The sequence below is a fragment of the Vigna umbellata genome, chromosome 11 (assembly GCF_029865625.1).
Source record: "Vigna umbellata cultivar VRB3 chromosome 11, Vumbellata_1.0, whole genome shotgun sequence".
NCBI classification, from domain to species: Eukaryota; Viridiplantae; Streptophyta; class Magnoliopsida; order Fabales; family Fabaceae; genus Vigna; species Vigna umbellata.
This window is the reverse complement of record NC_142175.1, coordinates 32869353-32889668: the sequence shown is the minus strand read 5'-3', so window position 1 is coordinate 32889668 and position 20316 is coordinate 32869353. Positions and strand designations below refer to the sequence as shown.

Below are 20316 nucleotides of genomic sequence, written 5' to 3'. Positions count from 1 at the left end.
TTTTTATGTTGTTATTGTTCTCGCATTGTGGCGATATTGATTAGCTTTTCAAAATCCATCTAGGATTGCATCTTCATTATTGTTCATGTTTTATTCTCAGAGGTTCCTATTATTATCTTGAAAATTTAGTTTTAGTATAAGTTTATAATTACTTTTTATAATGATTTTTGTTGTATGTTAGATATGTAATTAATTATATGCTTAAATATATTGATTTATTTTGTTTTATTTGAGACTTTTGTTGCATCGAATTAGCCTTAGTTTCTCGTTTGAGATTCAATACGAGAATTATTTACTATCTCTAGTTTTTTTTAAAGAAATTGTATTTTCTAAAAATTAATAATATAAAAAGCAAATCGTACTAATAATTTATATCTATTTATATCTCCGCCAACTATCTTAGATTTGTAGTAGATCAGTAAAAACATCAATATTATGGATTTTCTTTGTTACATAAGTGTATCTTAAAACATTCCATTTTTGGTAGTTTAGTTATTAGACATTGCATGATGTTAGAAAAATTAACAAAAAAAAGCTTGCATGGTATGTTGTTCGTGCTCGTGTTCCTCTAGGTTTGGTATTTTGGTCAATATATTTATAATTGTTTGATTTTTTTTCTTCTAAGTTATTTATAATTGTAGTGATATATTATAATATAATAAACAAACTAACTCATGAGTGTAGTCACTATGTAATGCAATGGATGACAATTGTTGTTCATGTTTGTATTACAACCAGTTGAAAAATGATAATAGTTGCATTGATTCAAATATTTTGCAACTTTGTTATTTTATATATTAATGTAAATTATCGTCTTTTGTGTATAAATTCAAGAATACTACATCAATCGAGTCGGTTAAATATTTAATAATAACTTTTGTATTGGTATATTGTAGTGTAATAATAAACAAATTGGCTCATATGAATGTAATTAGTATGTAATGTAATAGCTGACAATTATTATTCAGGTTCGTATTCCAACTAATTGAAAAATGATAATAATTATATTTATTTTTCAATTTTGTTATTTTATATGCTACATCAATTAAGTCATTATAGAAAATCACTTTAGTCATTTTCAAGTAAAGACTTTTGTACAGTGAGGCCATTGAAAAAATGGTGAATAACTTTTTCTTATTCTAACACTTACAGTGTGTCTGCAATACATAAGAAGAAATATTCATAAGTGCATGACAACATTATATAACTCATTTTGTTTAGCATTGAGAAAAAGTGAAAGATTAGAATGCATGAATTTGATAAGAAGCAAGTGGCGTCGGCCCTCCCATTTCAAAGGAAAAAACATGTTACGATAATGCTTGCTAGATAATCCACTTCACCAACTTGTACAAATTTTTTAGGTTTTTCAGGATATGCCACGTCACTAAATTTTCAACACAGAACATGCTTTCGGACAACTTTTCTCTTGTTTCATTCAACTTCTTAAAAATGGGAAACACCACGACAATAGTAAAACACCAATGCATACAACTTAATATCTTCAATTTATATCATTATTTTAATACATGATATACTTTAGATGATTATTTATTACTAGATATTTGACTTAAATATCAAAAATAATTTCAACCTCAAAATGAAAAAATATTATATATCCTGCAATATATTAATATTCCAAGTTAATTATTGAAAATCACAAGTTACCATGTAATGACACTCGATTTTTTTTATATAAAAAAAATAGATAAGAGAATAAAATAAAAACAATACTTGAATTACCATATATTATATTAAATATGCCATGTATATGCTTTAAAATAAAATACTAAAAACGTATTTTTCTTTATTTTTTTAATAAAACATCTATAACACTTCTCTAGTTTTTAAAATACACTTTTTCTCTTAAATTTTCCATAAAACGTACTTACCTTATTTATGTTTAACTAGTGAAAATATATGTTGCAGCATATGTATTATTATTTTTATGATAATAAAATTATTATTATTATAATTGTAAAATTAAATATAAATAGTTTTTATAATTTTATTGCAAATCATTTTTATTTATTTTCTAGGAGTTTTCTAATTAAAAATTGTTACATTTAAAAAAATATCAAATGAAAATTATTTTAAAGAAATGATTACTTAAAAGGTAAAATTAATAAAATACTTATTTTAATTTTAAAAAAATTATTTGAAGGATAAAATTGAAAATAATTGTGGACACCAGGGGAAATCCCCTTTATACATAAATAACGTAATACCTATCCTCCTATTTTATTTATAAATTAAAAAATATCAATTAAATCTTAAATAAAAAATTTGAAACTTAAAATTACAATTTTAAAATATAAAAATTAAAGAACTTTTAAATAATTTTACAAATATCTAACAATATCTTAAAAAGGACCTGTTTGCTGGCTTTAAATAAGATAAATGAAGTTAATTAGTAACATTTGTTAGAACATGAGAAGAATTAATATTGTTATATTAAAAGCATAAAAGGTGAGTAATCTATAAAATCTACAGATATAAATGTTATTTTATTAAAAACATGAATGTATATATTAAAATCAAGAGAATCATAGATGTCATTTAACACTGTTACTAATTTCTAATTAACGATAACACTGTCACTAATCTCTAATTAACTAATTTCTAAAATAAAAAAACAACATGTAAACAACTTTAACACTGTTACTAATTTCTAATTAAGTAACCAATTACAGAAATAAATAAAAAGACTCTTTTATTTAGAAAAGGGTTTATTTTCTGCATTTCTGCACTTTCATCTTCCCTTTTAAATCCATGCTTCAAATATTAATGCTAATAACAACGTAGCCAGCACATGAAGCCCCCTTATGGAACGCAGCGTTTCACCTGACACTGCCATGCACACAAAATAAAGAACATAACTTCTGCATTCTTTTACTCAGTCAACCAATTTCATTATTATAATTTATTAAAAAAATAAAAATTAATTGTAAATTATAATTTTTTTCACAATAAAGAAGGTTTAATGTCTCAATAGGTCCCTATTTTTGTTCAGAATTTGAAATAGATCCCTTTATTTTTTGTTGTCTCAATTGGGTCCTTATTTTTGTTAATTTGATACAAATAAATTCTTTCCGTCAATTTCATCAAATGGCGTTAATGAATGTGTAACGTGGCCTTACACGTGTCAATATTGTCCTCAAGCCACGTCACACATTCATTAACACCGTTTGATGAAATTGACGGAAAGAATTTATTTGCATCAAATTAACAAAAATAAAGACCCAATTGAGACGCCAAAAAATAAAGGAACCTATTTAAAATTTTGAACAAAAATAGGGACATGTTGAGACATTAAACCTAAAAGAAAATATATATACTGAAAGTACCTGCAGTCGGAGAAGTCGGAGGAGAGCCACTGGTTCCTGATTTTTCCGGTGGTGGCTGAGTTTCGTTAGGTGACGAGTCAAACCCTAGATTAAATCCCCCACAATCCCCTCCCAAAGTGCCTGCATCATATATATTTAATTTAGTTTGATTAAAATATTTTTGAACAATTATTTTGGTTAATAAAAATTGTTTAGAATTAATACATCACTCTAATTTTCATATTGAATAACTTATAAGAATAAATATATTTTTAGTTTTTAAATTTCAAAATAAAATTAAAATTTCATCATAGTTTTAAAATATAATTTGATCTCAAATTTTAAATTTAAATAAATACTGTCTTCTTAATCTAATTATATTAATTTTTTTCTTACATATAATTACATTTTAGACTGAAACATTAACTAGTTATATTATTGTTTCACATATTTCATGTTAGTAGCTAATTACACTCTTTCATACATTTCATTTCAGATATCAGTTTAAAATGTTATAAAAAGATATTAACAAGTTGGGCTAAGACAACTATATTCCTTCATTTTAAAATTTCAAGATAAAAAATTTCTAATTTACAAAAATATTTCTAATTTTGCAAGATTAAATGAAGGAATATATTTCATTTAATAACTAGAAATATATTTAATCTTACAAAAATTTACAATAAATCTATTGTTTTAAACTTTTGGATGGAAAAGGTTTAGTTGGTGTTAATAAATTGAATTAAAGAAGCAAATTATCAATTATCATGTGATGAATTGAAATAAAAATTGACCCTTTATGAACCCAAATCAAATCAAATGAAGATAGATAGGTTGTAGAAACAGAACAAAGTGGCCTACTTTTTAAAATGTTAAAACTAAGTATGAAAAAACAATAGATGGAAGAACAAAGCAAAATAAGATGAAGAAAAAAGCAATTTACATCTCTTAATGCAAATGAGTTTTGGATCGTCGAGTAGATTGGCAGAGCCTTCATTGCATCGACACCTAAAATCAGAGCCATTACTCTCACAAGTTCCATCCCCACACAAATTCAACAAACAAGCTGCATAGAAAACAGAACATCAAAACGTGCAAAGTCTCATTTCATATTTTGTTCTGCAAAACGTTGCTGATGAATTCAACAAAAGTATTTATTATATGAGCTTACGATCCTTAAATGTTGTAGGTGGAGAAGAAGGCAGTGACGAAGAACCATTGCCACAGTTTAGATCAACGGTACCTGCATCTTTCGTCTCAGCAAATATACCCTTTTGTTCGAATCATGAATGGAAACAAATTTCAATTTCCTTGCATATGTAAGAAAGTCACTTTCTTTGAATTGGTTTCGTGCATGATTTAGTTCCTATGTATGAACATGGATAAGAACAATGAAGATGATGCATCACTCACAATTGGGAAGAGCACATGGTGGTAATTGGAAAGAACCAATGTTAGGCTTCTTCCAACCAGTTTCACAATCGCATCTGAACCCGAGTAAATCACTGGAAGAAAGTTGGCATGTTCCTCTCCCACAGTATACTACATCGCATACATTGAAAATATCTGCACAAACACAATAATCAAATTAACAAAATATATTTACATTAAAAAGTAAACTTTAAATCTAATTTTTAAGCATTCGTAATCAAAACTAATAGAATAGAATAAATGATAAAAATGGAAGAGATGAGAAGGATTAAGTATATACTTATTCCTAGGTTGGACATTAACGGTGGGGAAGGAGCAGAGACTTGACATGTGAAGAAGAAGGGATATAGAGAAACAAGGACCAAACTTGTCCAACTGAATTTTCCCATTTCTTCTTCTTCTTCTTCAATTCCCAAGCTATTTAATGACCATGGTTATGGTAATTTAATGATCTGGATTGGTGACCACCAGTATCCTATTTCAAAAGTTGAGTGTAAGTTTCTATAATCACAAAATAGAGTCGACACAAATTTTATATTTAAAAAAATTAAAAATATAGAAATATTTATATTTTGGATTATGACTTTTTTTTTTAATTAATGGTGAAATATACATCTGTAAGATATACATTATTTAATTGTATTTTAAAAAATCTCTAATTATATTTCCATTTCACTTATTTTAATTTTTTTTATTTGTTATTCCGTGTGTATATAAACTTGTAAGTTTTCCTCAATCTTTACTCTCATATTTATTTAAAAATAAGGGTGTTAAAAATTTCTATCACCAAAAGAAAAAAAACAAACTGCCACTAACAATGCAAGTCAATTTAAAGGCAAAAAAAAAAAAATACCATATATATTATAATTCATCCCTGTATGCTTAAATTAAGAGACAGATTTTGCAAGTACTATTATTTTTCTAATGATGAATCAAGAAATTTTCACTTAATCAAGAAATAGAGTATAATTCATCCTTGTATACTATATAGAAATTTTCACTTAATTTTCAACTTGACCCTTTGTATAAGTACATGGCTTTCAGCTTCATGCCAAGAAATTAAGATTATCATACTTTTTTGAGTGAATAAGACACTGTTACTTTGATTTTCTCACTGAAGAAGGAAGAACGTGTTGAGATTGCCGTTTTCATGGCGACATAATCGAGAAATTCAATGCCTCGTCGCAAAGAAAAGACAAAGACGGTTGAAGGCATCTAAAATTCTTGACTTATATCAGGAATTTTCATAGAATGTTTGATACAGATCGCACAACAACATCATTATATGCAAAACTGATGTACATTCTAAATTACATTCTAAACTGATCCAAACTGATGTATATTAAAGCACAAGAACTGCTTTGGAATCATGTCAGACTAAATTACATTACATCAAAATTCAATGATCTCGCAGATACAAATTAACAATTGAAGATCCCTCCAATACCATAAAACTACAATGAATTTCGTCAGCAAACGAATCAAACATCATCATCAAACAACAGATACAAACCACCCACTCATAGGAAAAAAGAAAAACAACACTACCGTGGTTGATGTTTTTCCCAGTCTTCATGCTGATCCAAACTCGGTAAACCACTTCTCGTGGCGTTCAATGTCGGCCTGAGAAACACTTCGTTGGACCTTTACCAAAGCTTCTTCAAAATCACACATGGCAACAGGATCCTTTGAAATCTCATCCTTGGACATGTTCTTGATTTCATCTCGAGTCTTTCCTGCTATCTTTCGCCTCATACCATTCAAGGAAGCATCACGACACACATTGGTCAAATCATCTCCACTGTAGCCCTCTGTCCTCCGAGCCACTTCATCTATATTCACATCAGTCGCCACCTGGTGAAAGTGAAATACGACTACCATCAGCAATAAAATAGTAATAATCCAATCATCACTCAATTACAGCTCCACACAATAAAAATTATAAGGTTAAAATCCTATATGGCCAACACAGAAATTAACATCACAACTTGCCTCAACAGTCTTCAAATTTATCCGGATCAGCTCTTTACGACTCTCGAAATTTGGAAGAGGAATATATATACGTTTTTCCAGCCTTCTCCTGTGTTGCATTAAAAGCATCAAATTGAATCAGAATGCAAGAAAAGAGATTTATCTTATCATGCACATAACTAATCGTAAATTTTTATAACTTACAGCTTAAAATTGTAAAGAAAATAATGCAGAAAAAAAAAAAGCAAACCTTAATGCCTCGTCTATATCCCATGGGAAGTTAGTTGCGGCCAAAACCATTACTATTTTACGGCTACCATCTTCATTTGTGGCACTATTGCTTACACCATCAACCTGAACAAGAAGTTCAGATTTCACCCTTCTAGACGATTCATGCTCCCCGGATGCCCTGACGAAGTAAATGTGAATTCAATCAGATCTCAATAATCAATCCAAAAAAGAGTGAAGCCAACACAGCCTACGAATGTGTCCAAGGAATGTAAACAATGGATTGAATGAAACTTCATTTTGGGGAGCCATAAAAAGTTTGAAAGGCTACTACATAAAATGGACGTCTTAAAGAACAAGAAAGCCTCACCCCCTTGCATTGCATAGAGAATCAATTTCATCGATAAATATTGTGCTTGGTGCATATGCTCTTGCAAGATCAAACAAACACCGCACCATGCGCTCACTCTCACCACGCCATTTAGAAGCCAAAGTTGCAGAAGATACGTTAAAGAAAGTGGTCCCACATTCAGTAGCAACTGCTTTAGCAAGAAGTGTCTTCCCAGTTCCTGGAGGTCCAAACATGAGAACGCCTTTCCATGGCCTCCTGATTCCCTGAAATAATGAGCACCATACTTCAATATTCCCCAAGACATTTAATTCGCAGAGATTCAAATGTGCGGATATTATGGGATTTCTTATAGAATAGGCCTAATCAAACAAACAAATTTCTAATTAAAAATTCAAAGAGTCATATGCATGTAACCAGAGAAGCGTGAACTTATTTTGCAACAATAATTTCATAAACAAGGCTTAGTTGGAAATCAAGTTGTATGCAAAAGCAGGTTATCATAATGCCAAACAAAATGTCTAAAATAACCACCGTGATAACAATTAGAGTATCATACAAATCACAATTCCAAATTATTAGTTTTAAAATAAACTATGATTATTAAATGTAACTGGATTGTATCATTAAGTAAGCCAGCTTTTACGAGAATTCAGATAGAAATTTAATCAAAATTACCTGGAAATATTCAGGCATCCACAAGGGAAGCACAACAGCTTCTTCTAGAAGTCTTTTTGCTTCAGTAAGTCCTGCAACGTCATCCCATCTAACTCCAGGAGAGGTTTCTAACACATCCCTTTCAAGCATTGCAGCCAATTCAGGATCGGGACCTTCATATTGACCCTTCTTTGACTTACCATCTTCAGAATCACCATTTTGTCCATTCTATTAGCAAATTCAGGGACCAAACCACGTATCTAAGAAGTTAGACGTTTTTCAAACTGTCCAGACTTAGGGATGCAATATGCAAAGGCCAAATTGATAATCCAAGAAACCACAAAACATGAAGAAGAAGAAACACTTTGCCGTGGATCTAATACAAAATTAACACCTGGATACAAAACTCACTATTTTATATTTTTTTAATTTATACTTCACTTCTGAAAATAATATTGATTGTTCTGATGAGTAAAATAATTTGTATTATTAAGGTTGAGTTGCTTGGAGTTTGTTAGAGAAGCAAAAAGAAAATTTATCAAGTAACTTTAGAATGCCATGTGATGTGAGACCACTACAATCGAAGAATTGTTTTAAGTAACCCAAAACAACCCCCAAGCATCTTCCACTGGAGAGATGCTCTAACTCTAGTCATGTTATTTCTTCCACTTATATAGCTTAGACTCAAGTCAATTTGGTAACAACATATCCAAAATCGACTTCGAGAGCAAGTTTCCAAAACAGCATTACAAGTTGAAACCAAATTTCTAATATGTGTAATCCAAACCAAAAAACAATGCACTATAAACTCACATTTACTTACAATCAACTCCAGATTACAGAAAAATTAAATATAATCCAAACACAAAGTATGTCACTACATAATCAATTTAAACCAGAATCGATTTCACAAAAATCAAGTTTATTCAATGTCAAAGTTGCAACCACTCATCCAAAGACACCCTATCAATGCTAAGAACAACCTATTCAATAATTAAGGTGTCATAAGATTAAGCAAATAAACCAACAAAATATGGTTGAGTCCACCAACCAAATTAAAAAACTATCCTTAGAAACGACTTCTCCAACCAACAGCATACAGTGAATGTTATCCAACAAACTGCCTCATCAAAGTTGAAACTTACAGTAACAGCTGCAGTATCCGTCTTGGTATTGGTCGACTTTCCAGAAACATTGCCCTTCTTTCCAGCAGCGGGCGCTCGTGTCCCCGAGTTAACCCTACTAGTAGCACCACCTTTAGCACCACCACGCCCAGTTGCACCACTTCTAGCAGTAGAACCTCGCGCCCAGGCCCCATCTTGGGGAGATTTGCGGGTACCCACTTGACCGGCCCTGGCGGGTCTCCTACTGGTATCCCTACTGGGTGGCCGCCATACATCAGGATCATCAAAAGGAGCAGGACCGCTCGATGAAGTGGGGTACTCATCCAACGGCTGAAAAACAAAAGACGAGGACTTGGCAGAAATGGGAGGCGAAACGGCGCGTCTTCCAATTGGGTTTTCTTTGAAAGCCCTTCTCTCGGCATCCAACTGTTTCACAACTTCGGTTTCTTCCGAAAGCGCTTTCTTCACATTCATCCATTTTGCGCGAATCAAAGGGTCCTCGACGGTGCTCAGGTGTCTGAAAGAATCGTGAAAAGGAACGAATCAGTGAAAGTGACAGAAATTACAGGAAATTGAGAAGAGAGAGAAGAGTACTTGTTGATCTGAGCAAGGGCGCCGTCGAAGAAGATGATGGAAGTGTCGTAGAGCCCTTCCACAGCGTAGTCTCTGGCTAACTTGAGGTGCTCTTGCAACCCTCCCAAGGAACCTCCAACCATTATCTTCTTCTTCTTCTTTTTCTTCTGATTCTGATGATTCTGCTTCTGTTCCCAACAGTGTGACACTTCCTCCTTGGAACGAAACGGAACGAAACGAGATGGTGTTCTTAGATGGGCTTTGAAGTTTTGAATTTGAGTCCAGTGAGATGGGCCCACCAGCCCACAACCACTTTTCTTTTCCTAAATTATGAAGTGGCCCAGTTTCTCCTAACTATTCCTTTTCAGTTATATTTCTTCTTTATCTGTTTCTCTGTTAAAAATAAAATGTCAACATAACGTTATTATTTTTGCCTTTTTCATTTTGAAAATCTAACTCTTTATGGTCCTTTTATTCTCTTCCTCTCCCTTTTCATTTGAATTCTTTGAGTGGAGTTTGGGTAATCATGTCAAGTCATTCCGTTCAAAATTCTTTTGATTTTTATTTATTTTTAACATATTTGTATATGTTATGGGTTAATTTTTATACTATACCTTATTGAAAATTGATTGTAAATCTTCTTTTATAAATTATTTATTAAAAACTAATAAAATTTAATGTTTATTTTTAAGATAATATCATAATTATGTAAAAGTAAACATTTGATATTTGGTAAATGTATCATATTATTAATTTCAAACCATTTATACATGTATATAACGCAACTCTGTCAAATATAAAGTTAACAATTAACCTAAAAAAACATATCTAACACGAACCAAATTCATTGCATTTAAGATTGACTAGTGTACCGTACGGTTTGACCGATGAGTCAAGCAACATTCAGGTCGTCCTTTCATATTGTTCATTTAGGCTGACCATTCAGGTTGTTTACTTAGGTCTTCTTCTCAGGCCGTCCCCAAGACCGTCTACCCAGGTCATGCTCAATACAACCTAATAATAGAGTCATATTATTAACTGACTCATTAAGTTCTTAATGGATATTAAAGTGTTATTGGACTGTTATTAGATTCCCAAAAGTAAAAATTCATCCCAATTAATATAAATAAAGGTTTTAAATATGACTTTAGCACAATATATATACATCTAACCATTTGGTTACATTAGCAACTTAAACATTATATCATGTCACATTATTTTTGACAAGTATCCAAAACAACTTGAAATATTTTGCGTGAATGATTTGAATTCATTCCTGAAACAACTAGATTTTAAAGTTCATAAGACACTTATTTTAATCAAAGTATGTGATATGTACGAATAACGATAATAACAGCAAGCTGCATATAATTTTTTATGGACAACATTAGATACAGTATCACATAAATATATATATATATATACCAATATTTCGCAGGAAAGTATTTTTAAAAATATATTTTTTTCATGCCAAAAATTTCGCACTGTCAACACTGTTAATCTCAAGATTTTAAAGTTAAGAAGAAAAAAGTGTTGTAACACTGTTTTAAAATAATATAGATGGAAGTTGAAAGTAGAAGTTACCGAATGGTTGATACGGCACTGTTTATGATAAAATAATTTGACGATGAGTTGTATGAAAAGTAAACGTAGAATCAGATGCTTTTGTTTTGATCTGAACAGTTTTTTTTTATAAGTTGATCTAAACATTTGAGTATTGTTATTTGAATAAAGTAAAGTTGGGCCACCAGTATGAAAGCCATTAATAGGGTGGAGTAATACTGATACCAATGACATTCAAAAAATTTAAAAAGAACAAGAAAGTAGGTTTCAGTGAGGGAGGTTCAATCCATAGAAGTCATTTGTTTTTTTTTTAATTAGGTAGAATAAATAATTTTATATTTATTTTTTAGGGTTTGTATTTGTTTTTATTCAATTGAGTTTTTACTTTTGTTAAAACACTTAATTTGAGAGTTTATCTTAATTTAAAATTAATATTATTTAGAAGTGTTGTGTCTAAATTTAGGTTTGTCATGTGTAAAACTTCATTTCATTTCTCATAGAATCTCTTTAATTTTAACATATTACATATTACTTAGATTTTCGCATTTAATAAATTTAAATTTTGACATATATCACTTTTGAACTGTGTTAACACTCATTTAACAAAATATTAAGTTTTTTTTATAAAAAATAAAAATTTAATTGAGTTTCTTTTTAGAGAGAAAAAAAACACAGTCTCAATGAGTAGAAAAAATATTAAGAACAAAATTAATCAGAACTTTTATATTTTAGTTATATATATATATATATATATATATATATATATATATATATATATATATATATATATATATATAACTAAAATACTTATTAAACCAAAAAATAACTACAAAATTTAGTCAAACATATCTCTATTTACTTTTTTACACACTAACACAAAAATAATGTTATGTGTTCAATGCTTTTTGTTATTTGTGTTTGCTTTAAATCAAAAGTAAATTTAGACGATAACGATACTTTGACAACATTTTTTTAAAATATTTTAACATCATTCATGTGTTATTCTATAATTGGTCCATATTAGTATTTATGATTATTATTATTGATCGTGGAATAATTTTGGATCAATCACAGAATAACAAGTAGATGATGTTAAAATATTGTAAAAAAAAAATGTTATTAAAGTATCATTATCCAAATTTAGAAGACGTAAATTTAGGTTTGGTACTAAAATAGCATACGAAAGTTTGTATCCAATGATTTACTCTATTGTTCGTGAAGTGATGAACAAGATTTTAAAGAATGTTCATCTTCGTCAACTATTTTTCCTTCTCAACACAAGTAAAACCAAAGAGAATAAAGAATCTGTTGATGACAATTTCTTTTTATTTTCTTTTTGTGAGAGAATTGTTGAATAATAAGGAAAGAAAGAAGAATGTGTTTGGTTAGAGTCCCAAATGTAGTGTCAGATTCGGCCTGTTGTGACCCAATCTTGAGTGTGAATAGTCCCAATCTACTTGAAAGGGGCAGCTCATCCATTCATTTGAATTTAATTTCTGACTGTGTGTTTTTTAAATAACTTCACCAGCTGGAAAAAAAGTTACGATGAAAGTGAAATAATAAATAATTATTTGTCCTTTTTTACTGGGTCATTGTGATTTTATAGAATTGCATTAATTATATTATATTATATATATATATATATATATATATATATTATATTGTGTAAACATAGTATATATTGAATTGTTGCTAACGACAAACAAAGTAGGAAAACCATGATGTTAAAAGATTTGGGTGTTTCATGCGCGGGTAAAATTTTCAAATTTAACAAAGTGGTTAATTTTTTTAATAGATTGAGTTTGACGATAGTAGTTATCACTTAAACGAAAAATCATAAATTATACGGTAATTTAATTTAAACAAATCATAATTAAATATAAAGTCTTTAAGATTTTAAAAAATCTATATATTAAAATTCATTCTTACCTTCAAAGTTATAATTATTCACATAATGTATACATAAAAGTCTTCTAAAGTGATAAAGTTTCATAAACCATACTTTTATCGAAGGAAACAGTGATACAAATTTGAATGTTACAAAATCAATTACTGGTCAAGTGCTTGTTATTTTTAATGAAAAATATATATAAATTTATTAGAAACTTGATTAATAATGATGTTTTTTACTTTGTCAAATTGGAAAGAAACATTATATATATTTTTTTCGCATGATTAACCTTGTCAACAAGTATTCATCAAATTAATTATAATATGTACGCTTATATCTAATGACAGATTCATAGAATAGAATTTAGTGAATAACAATAAAGTTATCGTTGAATAAAGTTTGTATTAATTAATGTATATTAACTAATTTGAATAAACGTTGTATTTCACTCATATAACAATCATATGTTATAGAAATTTTGAAAATAATAAAGTTGAGGTATGTAATTATTGTGTTTAATGCTTCAGATAAATTTTAATGATTAAATGACATATTTGAATGAAATTAATTGGATATATCCTATCATTGAGTATTAAATTCTCTTTGTTTTCATACTTGATGTCTTTAATGTAGATACTCAATAGCTTCACATAAGATAATAAGTTGGGTATTTCGTATATTAACCGTAAATATGACTAAATTATAATATATATATATATATATATATATATATATATATATATATATATATATAAATAGATGCAAATATCCTATAAGAATGACAATAAAAACATGGCAAGTGTAAGTTTGATTATCTCATCCATATTTTCATTCTCAAAGTTTAAATTTATACACATTCTCATCCTTACTAGAAAATCAATATACTCATATTTGCTCATTTAGTGATTATAATAATTTAAAACAAATAAGAGTATCATATAGTAATTTAAATAAATGTCAAATAATTATAAAAACAGTAAAAATGATTAAACGTGTACTTTAAAAATAATAAGTTACAAAGGAAAAAAAAAGTCAATATAATTTTTTTAGATTCTAATAAATTAAATGTGTTTTAATTAGAAATTTAAAATTGGAATAGATTTAAACGTGAAAACATAATGAATATGTACGTAGTTATCTTATCTCCATACTCAATTGAAAAAAAAAAGTCTTATATTTATATCCAAACAATCTGGTATGATAAAGTTGCGATGTCGAAACAGTTTAAATTTTACTCTCATAAATATTAGTTAAGAACATATCAAACTTTTCTTACTAATATTTATTATAAGAGTATACGTAATAAATTCATTGAACTTTGCACAAACTACGAAAGTCAATTAAAATTTATTTTCAATTAATTAAAAATTATTTTTTAAATTAACTGTATAAGGAAATAATTTATTTAACGCCCAAGAGAAAAAAAAAATGTTTGTTAATTATTTTTTACCGACCTCTTTAATTTTCTTTTTTATCTCCAATTCAAAAGAAAAGTGGATGGTAGTGATTTTTGTATACCAACATATATTATTCTATTTATCCTAACATCAAAGTATTCATTGTTTTTACTTGAATAATGGTAAATAAGGCGAAAAATGATCCCTTTCCTTCTTTGTCCTTTTCCTTGTACTCTTTGTTCTTATAATTTTCTAGTACGAAAAAAATTCCAAATACAGTTCTAATAATTATCATTACGAAGTTTCCCTCTCCACCAATGAATTTAAAGTACGAACCCATGCAACTTCTAAGTTTCAATTATGTTTGTTTTTTTCTCCCATCAAAGCTCTAAGGCAATGATCATCGTGCATGTCTTCTTTATGGCTTTTTCTTTCCACATTTTTCTACTTTCATGGTTAAATTTGTTTGTTGGGTATATAGTTTTGAATGATTTTGAGTTAAATTTATTTTATTTGAAATTATACGTGTTAATACATCTTCTTAGATGTTCTTTTTAAGTGAATAATGATAACTGATACCACTTGAAGAAATTAAAATAGAAAATAATCTTAATTATATCATATCATTTATCACGATTTCACTTAAAGTCACACTAACACATACTACTTCAGATGTGACAATTTTGATTCACATACTTAAACTAAGATCGTTATGGATGATACGACTTTACATTTTAAAAGTTGTTTCATCTAACACGACTTTAGTCAATCCCATAATATTTAAAATAAGCTTGCTCAATGTGTAATTATAAAAAGTAAATCGGTTCCTTTTAGTAAAAAAAGAAAAGTTTAAACTATATTTCATACATGTTGATAACTTATATTAAGCAATTGTGTATTTTTATTGTTTAATTTTTTTAGATCCTATATTAATTAGAGATAAGACTAAATTTATAATATATAAATAAATGTAAAAATTCACTTTATAAATGGTAGAACTAAATCAGACTTAAATCAACTTCTTTACAATAATTATGTTAGAGTTATCTTATTAAGATATATTAATAATTAAATTTGTTATTTCACTTATTATTATTGGACAATTAACATATCTATGGTCCTGTGCGTTTGAAATGTATTTGTTTAAAAAAAACATCAAATCTCACATTAACTAAAAAATAATAAAAATTATAATATATAAATAAATGTAAATCTCTTTAATTAAATTAACTAAAATTATTTTTTAAAACTTTTTTTTTCAAAACGTAAGAAATAATAATCTAAAGATATTGAGTTTATTCTGAAAAAAAAAAAGACTACATCACCACGTTTAGTAACTTTGAAGCCACGAGAAAAATTGTTTCTGTATTCAAAATTGAAACAACAAAGTTAAGTTGGACTTCCTTTTTTTAAATTTTTGTTATCATGGCCATCTTCGTGTATCCTAAAGAACCAATAAGGGTTCACTTTTGACAAGTCAACAAAGAAATTTAAACCTCATCAAAGGGATCTTGAATTTGTCTCCATTGGGAAGGGTCCACTCGTTACTATCATGTGATGCATGGTTAACACTTACCAATAAATCATATTCACAACAAATAATTAACATTAACATTAACAACTAATCTATCAACTCCATTTTTTAACACACAACTATACTTTAATGTATTAATCCTATACCCAGAGTAAAAAATATTTAAAAAAATAATCATACATCTCAAAAATAGACTATACACTCTCGTGTTATCGTTTAATGATTAAATATATTTTTAATTTCTTAGCGAAAATTAAAAATAGTTTATCTTCAAAACTTTAGCCACATATATAAGTGGATATAGCTTTTTAAGTAAATTTTATTTAACATTTTAAACGTATTTCATAATAACATTTAAGTTGTTTATACCATTTAATATATTTTCACTTCAATGTTAATCGAAAAACGTATTTTAAATATAAAATAAATTTAACAAAATTTAGTTAAAAGTGAGAAATCTAGATAATTTTAAACACGAAGAATTGGTTTAAAGTTTTGAAAACTACTAATTATAATTTCTATTAAAAGTTAAAAAAAACTAAAAGATATTTAATTCTTATTTAATTAATACATTTTAAATATTCTTCCAAAATTATTATTTTTACACAAATAACCCATAATTAAAGGAATCATTTCCATTGATTTTAAGAAAAGAAAAAATGTGGATCCATGTTGACTTACGCACAACCATTGTTTATTTCACGCAAGTCTTGTATTTATGATTAAATATACGAATTTAAAAAATGTGACAATAATATTTGAGAAATACTAGATAACATAGTTTAAATGTCGATCCGAAATATAAGAGATGTAGAAATGGGTGAGTTGGGACATAGGACTTATAAATTAAGGGTAATTTCACTTAGTGTGGGGCCCATAGGAGCCACATGCCCCTCACATATGCATATGTGTGTCCCAAAGCTGCTAAGTCACATGCTTATGGTATTAAATTATGTTAATTTTATCCTAAGATATGGTTCAAAAAAATTCAAAACATTCCAAAGTTTTTAATTAGGTTGTCTAGCTGTTACTCTCTTAACATGGTTCCCTTTTCTTTGTCAGAATCTCAGTCTGTTTATCGCCAGAAATTTGAATTTGGATTCGCTCGATTGGTACTTGAGCCAACATTTCAATTAATGTTAAAAAAGAAAAATAATAATTTGACATTTTTTTATTAGAGTTTTGTGGATTGATTTTTTTTATTATTTGGATTGTATAAATATAATTATGTTTTTGTCATCTTGTTTATTAATTTATGTTTACTATTGAGTTCTTATTATCTAACATGTTTTGAATGAAAGTAATAAAAATTAATCTTCGTTTTATATCAATGACAATGTTATTTTATAATAATTTCATAAAGTCATATTTTCTAAAAAATAGAGATAAATAAATAAAATAATAATATAAAATAACTCACATTACATTTAATAAATAAATTAAACGAGAGATATCGATACTCAATTTAAAAAACATAAAAATTTTAAATACTAAAAACCTACAAATTTTAATATAAACTCTATTAAAAATATTTAAATTTATTAAGGATTCACTCTTAATTAAAAACCTAATTTCTAACAAACTTGAGTGTTTTTTTTAATGTTTTTAGACTTATATATACATATATATATATATATATATAAGCAAACTTTCGATATAATTTTAGCTTAAAAAGATATCTCATAGAAGAAGAAAAAAATATTTATACTACTTATACTTTTCATGTAATTATAAAGTTCAATTCAATTTTAAATGGATGATTCCTACAAAGTTCATTGAATTCGTTTTTAACGTGTTATGCTTTTAAAATATTAATCTTCCTTAAATTTTTTTAAAGTAAAGGTAAACGAATATTTTTTTAAAGTAAAGGTAAACACGTTAAGTGTTAAAACAACATTGTAAGCATACTAATATTTAAGGTTGTCTCATCAATTTAATGGAGAGGTCCTATTTAATTCAATTTTATAAAAATAAGAACCCAATTCAAACGCCAGAAGAAATGTCCTATTTGAGATTATTATTATTATTATCATCATTATTACTATTTTTTAACGTAAATTTAAATTCCGATTATTAGAAAATGACAATAAATATATTTTAATTCAAATATTAAAATATTTGCTCACATAAAGAGTCTCCTCAAGCTCGTATCAATTAATGTTTACATGTTAGATCCTATTTTCTATATTTTAATTAAATAAACCATGTTTTAATTTTCTTTCTAGCATTTTACTAAACCATGGACGCCTTTTTAATGTCAACATTAACTACTAGAAAGCATTCCCCTATATTCAAAACATATATAAAACAAATTAAAATCCAAAATAAATAAAATAATTGATGACACTAAATAAATAATATATAAACAATATGAAACAACTAAGACCTTCAAATCTTTTTTTCAATATTTGTCAAAACATTTACTATTTTCAGCCATATACCCTACCTAAAATCACATTAACCATGGCTATATTGAAGCTAAAATAACACATACACACACACAAAAGGACCACCATAGCTATACATTGGTGCAAATTAATGTTAGAAGAAGACAAGTGTCTCTGGTTGTCTTGAAAGAGAACAGAGATAAAAGTAATAATACCAACATTTATAATAAATGTAACTTTGGATCAAATAATGACCAATGAATTAGATTAAATAAATGAGAACAATATGAAAATCTGCAGTCAAGGATTAGATTAATGTTCATATATACACTAGTGTAATATTTTATTTTAAATATTAAATTATATATACAAGGTGGATTATAAAATGCTTAAAGTGGTACACATTTTATAAAAAAAAACATGCATAAATACTACAACTTAACTCAAACTCATTTAATGGGTAATTTTTCTTCTCATTAAATTATATATATTTGGTACGAGGTAAATTTTAGAATGCTTAATGTTTAGATATTATATTATATAATCTCTCTCTCTCTCTCTCTATGTGTGTGTGTGTATATATATATATATATATATATATATATATATATATATATATATATATATATATATATATATATATATATAATACATTTTTGTGGATGCATATATACTACGATTTAATGGTTATTTTTTCAATTATTTTGGAAAATTCGATTCGAATTTCTTTATATTTTTTCAGCAGCGATACATTTTTTTTTTCTTTTAATATGTAACACATGTTTGATCAACTTTCCGTATAATTCAATAAACATTTTTTTACTTTATCGAATTAAATTATGTTTTTGCTTTACTTAATATATTCAATTCATTTTAATTAACACTAAGTACTCCGAGTTTCTTTATTAAATTTTGTAAATAACATTGAATTATCATTTACGTGCATGTTGTTATACTTTAACTATTAATAAAACAGCGTGCTTCCATTTTTACATTTTTTAAGTATGCTTTTAGACCTCGAATATATTTATAGAAATGTTGTGTAAGGAGAATATTATTTAATATTATATATATATCGAGAAAATAAAATAGTATTTATTAGTTAAAAGTCATTCCCAATCTTTAAAATATCATTAAATCACTTTTAGAAATAGTTAATGACATTTAATAAATTAAATTTAATATTTCCGAACCATTACTCGTAAACTTGAAATGATATGAATTTTATTAAGTGGTTATAACTGTTAACTTTTGAATCAATAACTGCAACTTCTTAATTGTTGTTTCTTTTAAACTAAAAAACTAAAGCCATAAATATTATAGGTTCAAAGTTCACATATCACTAGAAAAGTGCCCTACAAAGTGCTATTGACAAAGTTAATTCTTAACCTAAATCTCTCAATTACCAAACTACCCTTTTAACTAATTCAAACTTTACTGTCTGTCAACACCCAATTATGGAAAGGACATGAATGTAATTTACAACACACGACCAGATCTCAGAAGCTATGTTACCTTAAATCTAAGATTATTATTATAAAGAGTAAATACTCAAACTTGAGTTTATTACAAATTAAAATATAAAATATAAAAATACTATATTTATATATGAAATGCTTGTATATAATAAAAAGATGAAATTTTTAAAGAATTTGTTTACGTAAAACTTCTGGGCTAGCAGTTTAAATGTTTCTATTTCTATAAATAAAACAAAAAGAAAAAGAAAAAAACATCACTCCCTTGTGATGAACTGGCTTTCACTTTTGAGTCAAAAGTCAACAATACAATGGCACTGAGCCACATATATTATATTATTATTTCTTCAGAAACAATCTTTATCATCATTAATAAATTTTTAACCTTTCCCTTTTTTCCTGCATAGTTTCAC

The 20316-nt window shown here is 27.4% G+C and overlaps 2 protein-coding genes across 2 annotated transcripts; both read right to left on the bottom strand.

Annotated features, from left to right (window-relative positions):
- Positions 1–2624: 2624 nt before the first annotated feature.
- Positions 2625–5224, bottom strand: LOC124827504 (uncharacterized). Its single transcript, XM_088101477.1, has 6 exons — positions 5035–5224; positions 4737–4889; positions 4495–4566; positions 4267–4389; positions 3345–3464; positions 2625–2847 (listed from the first exon to the last, which is right to left on the bottom strand). The coding sequence occupies exons 1-6, from the start codon at positions 5141–5143 to the stop codon at positions 2762–2764; spliced, it is 663 nt and encodes a 220-aa protein (XP_087957603.1). The 5' UTR covers positions 5144–5224; the 3' UTR covers positions 2625–2761.
- Positions 5225–6064: 840 nt separating this feature from the next.
- Positions 6065–9889, bottom strand: LOC124827505 (katanin p60 ATPase-containing subunit A1-like). The gene is made up of 7 exons (XM_088102615.1): positions 9678–9889; positions 9105–9600; positions 7981–8187; positions 7324–7568; positions 6976–7134; positions 6747–6834; positions 6065–6608 (listed from the first exon to the last, which is right to left on the bottom strand). Exons 1-7 carry the CDS (start codon positions 9797–9799, stop codon positions 6327–6329), a joined length of 1599 nt encoding a protein of 532 aa, XP_087958741.1. The 5' UTR covers positions 9800–9889; the 3' UTR covers positions 6065–6326.
- Positions 9890–20316: the final 10427 nt, after the last annotated feature.

Coding starts and splice junctions, on each gene's coding strand:
- LOC124827504 (XM_088101477.1), bottom strand. CDS start 5,143: ATGGGAAAATTCAGTTGGACAAGTTTGGTCCTTGTTTCTCTATATCCC. Junction 4,890..5,034: donor AATGTCCAACCTAGGAATAA/GTATATACTTAA, acceptor GTGTTTGTGCAG/ATATTTTCAATGTATGCGAT. Junction 4,567..4,736: donor ACCATGTGCTCTTCCCAATT/GTGAGTGATGCA, acceptor CGAAAGATGCAG/GTACCGTTGATCTAAACTGT.
- LOC124827505 (XM_088102615.1), bottom strand. CDS start 9,799: ATGGTTGGAGGTTCCTTGGGAGGGTTGCAAGAGCACCTCAAGTTAGCC. Junction 9,601..9,677: donor GCCCTTGCTCAGATCAACAA/GTACTCTTCTCT, acceptor CGATTCTTTCAG/ACACCTGAGCACCGTCGAGG. Junction 6,609..6,746: donor TAAATTTGAAGACTGTTGAG/GCAAGTTGTGAT, acceptor CACTTTCACCAG/GTGGCGACTGATGTGAATAT.